This window comes from Cebus imitator, unplaced genomic scaffold (assembly GCF_001604975.1).
Source record: "Cebus imitator isolate Cc_AM_T3 unplaced genomic scaffold, Cebus_imitator-1.0 Scaffold181, whole genome shotgun sequence".
Classification (NCBI taxonomy): domain Eukaryota; kingdom Metazoa; phylum Chordata; class Mammalia; order Primates; family Cebidae; genus Cebus; species Cebus imitator.
Genome location: NW_016107496.1, coordinates 1901865 through 1910941, shown reverse-complemented (window position 1 = coordinate 1910941; position 9077 = coordinate 1901865). Strand labels below are relative to the sequence as shown.

Here is a 9077-nt window from a genome sequence, read left to right as displayed (position 1 = left end):
AGTAGCTGGGATTACAGGCACGTGCCACCATGCCCAGCTAATGTTTTTGTATTTTTAGTAGAGACGGGGTTTCACCATGTTGACCAGGATGGTCTCGATCTCTTGACCTCATGATCCACCCGCCTCGGCCTCCCAAAGTGCTGGGATTACAGGCTTGAGCCACCGCGCCCGGCTGCTTATTTTTAAATATTCTATGAGGAAGACGTCCAATTCCTGTGTCCAGGTAGGTTGGCGATGGACATCCATTATACATGGGGCAGCGTGGGCTTGGCCAGAGAAACCCAGAGGAAGGGCTGCCCCTCAATAAAAAATAATTTTACAACCTCCTGACAGGAGATTGGGCTTAGAAGCTAAGAAGTAGGGCCAGGTGGAACTTTGCCCAAAATAGAGACCAGGAGCCCTAATGCCCAGTCCCATCCTCCACCCAGCTAGGCACCCCTTCTCATTCTCGCTGTCTCCTTCCAGCTTTGCCTCCCAGAATGCCCACCCAAGGGTTCCAACTGGGGTGTTATAGGTCATAGGGTAGAGGCCTCTAGAGTGGCCACCTCAAACATATAAGTGAGGGAACGCTTGGGAGTGGGAGTGGGCAGGAGCTGGTCAAGGTGGAAGAAGGGCCGTTGCCGGAGGGAATTGGCCAGCTGATTTGCTGAGCTAGGGAGACACCAACACATTCTACGAACCTTGCATTTTCTGAGAGGCTGAGCTTGTCTGGGGAGATTGAGAGGACTCACCCTGGATGTTGAGAGTCTGCTCATCTGCAGCCGGTTTCCCCTTGTTCTGACGCCCCCACCACCTGGCTGCCTCAGTACCACCACCATGGCTCTCAGCCCCAAGCTTCCCGAGCTGCCCTTAACTGCCCCAATGCAGGACCTGGCACAGGGAAGTGGCACTGTCTGCTATGGGAATGAATCCACTGGAGCTTGACGCTCCTCTAATCCCAGCTTCTCATTCCGAATATTCCATCTCCCTCGCCATCCCCTGAGAATTGAAATTACTTTTTACAAAACTGAAGCACACTCAGAAGCAACCTCCACCCACAGCAGAAGGTTCCGAGCCTCTCTGTGGTCTCCTTTTCTGCCTCCTGGACGCACTGGGCATGCCGAGGCCGTAGCTAGGAGTTCTCCACCAGTTGGGCAGTGACAAAGGTCCAAGGCTTAGAGGCGTTCCTCCTCCTCAGCCCTCCACTTCCAGGCTTGGCCCCCAGAGGCACTTCGTTACTCAATTCCCTATTACTTTAGCCAACAGCCCAGAGATCAATTGGCTTAGAGTAGCTCTTAGCTGATAGCAGTCTGAGAGAGCGGTGGAATCAGAAATGGCTGGGGTCTGGGGAGAAGAGGAACAGGTGAGAGAAGAAACGGGGTTACCCAAAGTATGTTTGTGTGTATCCGTTTCTGAGGGAGAAGGAACAGGAGCCATCTGAGACCCCAATCCAGGGCCCACCCACTGGGTTCCTGCAACTACAATGGGGTCTGCTCCTGTCTCCTCTCTCCACCCACCTGTGTTCAGTTTAGACACTTCCTGGGAGGGAAGGACAGATGAGAAGAATAAGGCAGGAGGCGGTAGCCATGAACCCCTAGGGCGGGAACCCTTCCCCCAAAGTTCATGATTCCCATGAACCCCTCCTCCAAAGCTCACGTCTCCAGGTCAGCCTCTTCTATCCCTCTGCAATCTGTGTGTGTTCCCTCTTCCCACCCATGAAGACCATCAGGCCTCTGGGTGGGGCTGCCCCAGACCTCCCTTTCCCTCTCTGCACAGCAGTCTGGGCAGCCTTTCACCTCAGCAGCCCCTCCACTCCCTGCCTAGCTGGAGGGCACAGACCCTGGTAGTAAGGTCAGGCCCTCCCAAAGTACTTCTGGTCTGAGCTTCTATGAGGCGGCAATGGGGTGTGGGAATGAGGGGTGAGCCCTGGGGATGAAGAAGCTCCATGCTAGTCCTGGCTCTTGCTGAGTGCAGTCATCCCTGGCTCTCCTGCTTTAAGATGACCTCTTTCTCCCCTCTCTGGGTCCCAGGATCAGGCGCCCTCAGCCACCTCTGGTTGCGGCATCTTACTTCCCTAGGTGCTCCTGGAATGCCTGGCCCCCTTCGGAATCTTGCTGCGGGTTGCAGGGGAGGCTTCTGTGCTCACCTCCTTCACTCCACCTCTTCCCTGGGAGATTCCGGTCTCCAATCCAGGGTCCTGAGAAGGACTCCTGTGGACCCCCCCGGGGATTCCTGTCCCCCCATCGCACCCTCCTGAGATTATGATCCACACCACACACCCACCCCAGCATTTCCACTGTCTGCCCTCTTCTTTCTTCTCTTCCAGGGCCCAGAAATGAATTCCTGCTTCTCTCTCCCCTAGGCAAAGGGTCTGGGTCTCAAGGAGGAGGTGGCATAGGGCAGACTGGGCGACCATCTGCCAGCCCCCTCCCCGTGCTGCTGCTCAGCATTCCAGCCACATCAGCTGCTCCCACTGCCAGGGACAGATAAGGTGCAGCTGGAGGCTGGCACCAGCTGCGACTATGCTCACTCCCCTGGCCCCCTCCCAGACACCAGCAGACAGCTGCACCCCAGCCCCCCTCCATGGAACCCCGGCCCTGCCTTGGCCTGGCTAGCCTCAAGGTGGGGCAGGAGAGAGAAACCGCAGACCCCGTTGCCTTGGCAACAAAGCACCCTACCAGGGAGGAAAGGAGGTGGCTGGGAAGAGGGGGCCTTGTGGTTGGGCCATTACGGTAGCTCAGGAGGGGGCTACTGAGACCTTCTCAGCCAGGTTGCTGTGGGGATACTCCCTGCCCTGCCCTTCTGCCTCTTCTGTCCTGAAGGATTGCCAAACTAGTCTCTCCCAGATTCATCTAGGCTCCCCGTATTCACTTCCACCCTCCAAGCTGACTCAGCCACACCTGGGGGATGGACCCTGGCCAAATGCTCTGTGACCACCAAGCACTCCCTGGGGTTGAGCTGGATCCAGAAGCACATCTGGAGAAATGCCTGTTACTGCAGATTCTTGTCAGGGGAGCAGGGGTCTTCGAGTGACCAGAGTAGCCTCCCTGAATTGTCCTCTTATGCCTCCCCCAAGCAGCCTTGAGAAACAGGGTTCTTATTGTTGAGATGAGGGTTGCCCTTAGAAATCCACAAAAGAAGGGGCTGGGTGTGGTGGCTCACACTTGAATCCCAGCACTTTGGGAGGCCGAGACAGGCAGATCATGAGGTCAGGAGATGGAGACCAGCCTGGTCAACATGGTGAAACCCCGTCTCTACTAAAAATACAAAAATTAGCCAGGTGTGGCGGTGGGGACCTGTAATCCCAGGTACTCAGGAGGCTGAGGCAGGAGAATCACTTGAACCCGGGAGGCAGGGGTTACCATGAGCTGAGATAGCACCAGCCTGGCGACAGAGTGAGACTCCACCTTAAAAAAAAAAAAAAATCCACAAAACAGTCCACACGTGCTCCTGCACACTATATTTTGCAAATGCACTGATCAAGGTCTTGGACAGTGCAGGGTGAGGCATCCCCACAGCAATCTTGTTGATCTCCAGCAGCTTCTTTCCTAGCTACTGAAAGAGCAACCAAAGCCCCAACCACGAGGCCTCTCTTCTCTGACCACCTCTTTTCCTCAGTGAAGTACCTCTGCTCTGAAGGCTGCAGAAGATGTCAATAGGGTCTCCCCTAGACCCTGACCCTATAGACAGGTGTTTTCTATCAGTGCTACATCTTCCCAAGGCTAGACACACACTCCCAACACACCTCTGGGCCTAGCAGAGAATGGCAAGGATGTTAATTATGAGAGAAGCGAGAGGGTGGAGCATCAGGCAAGGAGTGTGGGAGCCCTTAGGATGGGGGAGCTGGAGGAGAAAGCCTGCCAGGCCCTTCTCCACTGGGGAGGTGTCAGACGTGGACTCCAGCCAGACGCCCATCTGTGTGGGAACATCCCTATGGGTAGAGCTCTTGACATGGAGAGGGGCTGGCAATGTAATCAACTGGAGAGAGGGAGGGGTGAGAGGTTTGTGTCCAGCAAAATTCAGGGTCAGTTCTTTGACATGGGCTGCAAAACAGCAAAAACCTGGTCTTCCCTGACAACCCAGAAGCAAGAAGGGGCACAGATGGGGCTGCAGGGTGCTAGCCTGTGTGTCTCTCCCCTACAGTAAGAGGAACAACTCAGACTGCTCCAGAACTTTGTGGGCCAATCACATCTCTATCTGACTCCTTAAAATGGTCCACTCAGCATGGACCAATCACATCTCAGCATCTCCATTGCCATCAGCCAAACGTTATCTTAGCATCACCACTTGGAATCTTTCTGGACATGATAGACAGATGGAGCCTCAACTGAACAATTTTTCTAGACTAACTGTGCCCAGATTTATATCTCAGCACCTCCTCAAGTTGAGCCAAGCAGTTCCCTCCCTCACCCAACACTACAAACCATTCAAATTAATAGGTTTTCTCCATCTTTCTCAGGGGTCTCTCCTGCATGTGTGTTGGGTGTGTTGGAGGGAGGGGCTCTGGCTTTTGCTTCCACCTTCACCTACAGTCCTATTACTCTTGGGAGGATCATTTGTGAGACTGGGAACCCTCTGGTCTCAAGCTCTGGGGAATCCAAGACCCTCCTGTTATGAAGGAGGAAAAGAGGGAAGGAAGTGGTTCTTGCGTCTCAGCTAAGCTCCCCATCAGCTTGGCTCAGCAAAGAATTTGGTCATGTAAACTTTGTCCAGCAGGATTGACAAAGGCCCATGAAACTGGTCTGCAGAGCAAGGCTTAAAGAGATTGGGAAGTCATGTGTAACCTCAGCAGGAAACACTAAGCATGACCATGGCATCGTCCTTTCTGCACAAATACAGTTCATGTTCCCATACTGCAGGAGGAAGGAAGCAAGCGGGGAGAAAATGGGCAGGAAAAGGGAAAGGATCTGACAGCGGACTAGGCATGGAGAACAAAGGGTCCTAGAAAAGACTGGCCAGAATTTGAAGTGGACAAAATAGCTCCCAGGTCCACAATATTAATGGAGAGTAAAGGACATTTTCAGCTTAAAGAGACATGAGTTCTGATCCTGAACCTGTCATCTGTCACTAACTGTGTGAGCTTGGGTAAATCATTCTGCCTCCCTATGTCTCAGTTCATGCATTTGTAAAATAGAGGTAATGCAATTATGCATCAAGGGGATTGAGGGGATCTTAGAAAGCATTTGAAAGAGTTGCAAGCCCTGTCCACTCACTTGGTGGTATTGTTTCTACATGGCTCCAGGGCCTGTGGTCTCTTTGCCATCCGGTCCAGAGTGTAACCCTCAGGAATTTGTGTGACTGGCCCAGGGTTGCCCAGCACATCAGATGCCAAAATCGGTTTCCCTACACCCTCCCTGAGGTGCTGGCCTGAGGTAACCACATCTGTGGGGTGTGATGTGTTCGTGGGGCATCTCCATTTTAAGATGCAAAGGAAGCCTCCAGGGCAGCCACGACTGGGTATCCCGATGGCCTTCCTTTCCCCAGACCCTGGCTCTATGGCTCTTGCTGGCAAGCAGGGAACCTAACCAAACAGCATATGTGTATATGCATGGGGTGCAGATGGTACGGAGGGAGTTACTGTCCAGCTATTTAAGAGGTTTCCCTTGTGCTTCACGGTGCTTCTCAAACTTTAGTGTACATTCCAGTCATCTGAGGATCTTATTAGATGCAGATTCTGGTTCAGTAGGTCTGGGAAGTAGGGTGGCAAAGTCCTGCATTCCTTTCAAGCTCCCAATTGATAGTCCTGGAGCTCACTTCAAGTAACAAGGCTTACCCACCTCCCTGCTCAGCTCTGACACCTGTGGCCCAGGAGGTAAGCTTGCTGGGTTTGTGGCTATGCCAGGCCACGCGTGTGTGCATATATGTGTGTGTTGTACACGGTAAGCTCTCTCCTGCCATCATGGATGCAAGGCTGAGGCTCATGAGTGCAAATGTGCCCCTATGCTAAACAAAGTCCCCTTCTACTAGAAGCAAGCCCCAGAACACATAACTTCCTCTCCCAGAGTAGCAGGCATCCAGAGAGGCCCAGCCTGCTCCTTGTTTCCTTCTTCTCCTCCTCCTCCTCCCCCTCCTCCTCCTCCTCCTCTTCTGTGAGCCAGCCTGACTCACACCCCACACCAGGAGACTTACCACCTTGAAGTCTTCAGCGCTACAGACCTCCCCCCGGAAGTGGCAGGAGAGCAGCATGTCTCGAATGTCGTGTCCAGCTCGGTCGTAGAACTCACGCATGTTGAAGGGTTTGGGTTTGAAGCTGCGGAAGTTGGCTTTGTCCTGCAATATCTCCAGCTGCTTTTCATCTGCCATCTGTGTGTCTGGTATCTCATACCTGGGGCCCAGGGGTGAGTGACACATGGGTCAGTACAGCCATCAGTGTCCCAATCCCAACTTGGGTGAGCAGCCCACAGCCCTGGGGATCAGGCCCAGGTGTAGGCAAGGAAGAAGAGCTGGGCATGCAGAGGATCTACCACATGGGTCTGAAACAACAGAAGGATCTGTAGTGGCGGCCCCGGGGCAGGGCATGCCAGCACATGGGTGAGAGGAAGCATGGATAAGGTAGGCAGAGAGATAAGGCAGGGGCTGTGGCTTTTATACTGTAGTCTCCACCCTTTAGAGATGGTCTGTCCCCATCCCCCAACTGATGAGAAGGTCAAGACAGAGTGGCCAGAACGAGGGTAAAACTCCTTCCAGAGAGGGTGACAATGTCTCACACCTCAGGCTGGGGAGGCGCCAAGCTGTTTTGGACTCTGCCGGGATCAGAGGCTGGGTTCCCTTAATTAGGTGCTCAGCAGCGCTTCAACTCCTCTGCTGTGAGTGGCAGGTTTGGGGGTGGTGGTGGGTTAAAGGGCAGGGTTGGCTAGGCTGTATGGTGGGTTAGGGAGGCAGACACCCTGACTGGAACTCACACAGCTTGGGAGTGGGGCTCGGCGGGGGGAGCCACCCACCTGTTGTTGAGCAGAGCCAGCAGCTCCCCGGCATGATACAGGTCATTCTTAGAGACTTGGCTAAAGCGGAACTCGTTGAGGTTGCACAGCGTGACAGCAGGGAAGGTGAGCTGAGAGGCAGCCACCTCGTCGAGCTTGGTGACGTGGTGGTAGTGGAAGTAGTACTGCACACGCTCCGTGCACACACACAGCAGCACAGCCAGCGAGCCCAGGAAGCACAGGGCCCACAGTGCCCGCTTCAGAGACAGCCGCTCGTAGGAGAAGATGTGGGCCAGGCCGTGCAGCGTGGAGCTGCTGGCGAAGGCCTGGATGCTCACCGGCTGGACGCCACCCACCTCCTCCTCCTCGGCCTTCAGTTCCATCCTTGTCCAGGGGATCCTGGGGAAGGAGAGAGGGACAGTCTGTCATTGTCCTAGGATGAAAGTCCACATGGGGCCCCTCCACATGTGTCCATCCAGAATCCCCATCTCCAGAGGTCACTACTCCTCGGGCAGAAGACTTCCCTGCTGTACAAGCCAAGAGGTGGCTGACCAAGGGGCATTTTCAAGGTTCCTCCAAATACAGAGGCACAGGGGGTCAGGTCAGGCCAAGAGAATGCTCTCCCAGGAAAGCTTCCCAGGTTCAGGGAGACCCCAGATACAGTCATCTGAGGTTCAGGGGGAAGTCCTGATGCTCCCGCAGGCAGGCGCAGGAGTTCCCTCCAGATGTGGGGTCACTCTGGGACAAGAATGTCCACCCCATCCTGGAGATGAAAACTCGCCCAGATGGGCTGATCCCAGGGTAAGGAGCTCCTTTCCCGGTCACTGGTATTCCCAGAACTGGGCTGTGGTCCCCGGATCAGAAAACCCCCAGGGAGGTGGCTACCTCTAGGGAGGGGCCCAGCCTGAGTCCTCACCTGCGTGTATCTCCAGTTCTCTTACAGGCGCAGGCTGTGTGTGTGTATGTTGGGAGTGGGGGGTGGCTGGCTGCCCGAGGTGGATGTTTGGGGGGGGGGCGCGGTTCCCTATGACAGCGAGCTGTCCCCGCCCCGGACGCACCCCCCACCCCAGTCCAGCTTCTCGTCGCAGTCAGACACCCTACTCGGCCCCCGCCCCCCTCCCCAGCCACCGAGCCGCCCCAGCAGCGGGGGAAATCCAGAGGGAGGAGAGCCCCGGCTTCGGGGTGCCAAGGAGCCCTGCGGCCAAAGGCGGGGGTATCGGAAACCCACCTGAGGGGGCTTCAGGAAGCCGGCAGCCGGTGGCGGGTCCTGGGGCGCGAGGCCAATCACGGGCTCAGCGCCGAGTCGCGGAGGGGCTCATGGCCCGGGGCCGGAGCCCGCGGCCGCCGCGGCACGCCGCGGAGAGCCCTGCAGGGAGCGGCCCGCCCGGCCCGGCTCGGCTCGGATCTGTCAGTCCGCCTGCGCGCGCTGGCTCGCTCGCTCGCTCGCCTCGGCTTGGTCCGCCCGGGCTCGGCGCGGTGCGCTGTGCTCTCAGCCCTGGGATCTGCAGGGATCCATCGTCCGGCCGGGAGGAGGCGGGAGGGGAGGGGGAGGGGAGAGGGTGCGCGTGCGCGTCTACGAGTGTCTGCGAGGCTGTCTCCGGGCCGGTGTGCGCGTGGGGCCCCGGACCAGAGAGCGGGACCCAGGGCTCCCTGCGCCGACTCGCCCCTCTGCGCGGCCGCTCTCGGCGGCGCTGCCTCTCTCCGGTCCCGGAGCCGTCTCCCTGCCTGCGAGGCCTTACGGCTTGTGTGTGTGCCTCTGTGTGTGGTGTGTGTGCGCGCGCGCGCGTGTGCGCGCAGGAGGGAGGGTGTCTGTCCCTAGCGTCCCCCTCCCCGCGCTGTCTCCTTCGGATCGATGCTCCTGCCTCTTGCTGCTGCTTCCTCTGGTGGCACACACGCGCGTACACAGACACACGCGCTCCGAGTCACACTTGACTAATTCAAGCACTTGGCCCATATGGAGAGAGACACACATACCGACCAGAGTCACACCACACCACTCGCAGCCACACACACACACCCCCACAGATGCCCAAAAAACCCCGGGGCCTGACCCACATGGCAAGCACTCACCTGCTCTTATCCCTGCTCCCTACCTACATGTGACACACGCACACGTGCACATATGTGAGCCAACACACATCCTTGACCACTCAGACCGCATCCTTGTAGCTTTGGGCT

The 9077-nt window shown here is 56.5% G+C and overlaps 1 protein-coding gene across 2 annotated transcripts in view; it reads right to left on the bottom strand.

Annotated features, from left to right (window-relative positions):
• The window catches only part of ASIC1 (acid sensing ion channel subunit 1), a 27293-nt gene extending 18429 nt beyond the window's left edge, over positions 1 to 8864 (bottom strand). The window contains exons 1-3 of one of the 2 annotated variants that reach the window (XM_017545813.2): positions 8128 to 8864; positions 6921 to 7298; positions 6109 to 6304 (exon numbers count right to left, since the gene is read on the bottom strand). In XM_017545813.2, coding sequence (XP_017401302.1) covers positions 6109 to 6304; positions 6921 to 7282 — 558 coding nt within the window. In that variant the 5' untranslated portion in view covers positions 7283 to 7298; positions 8128 to 8864. The remainder of the gene's footprint in view (positions 1 to 6108; positions 6305 to 6920; positions 7299 to 8127) is intronic. The other variant, XM_017545814.2, reaches the window with a different exon arrangement.
• Between the last annotated feature and the right edge of the window lie 213 nt (positions 8865 to 9077).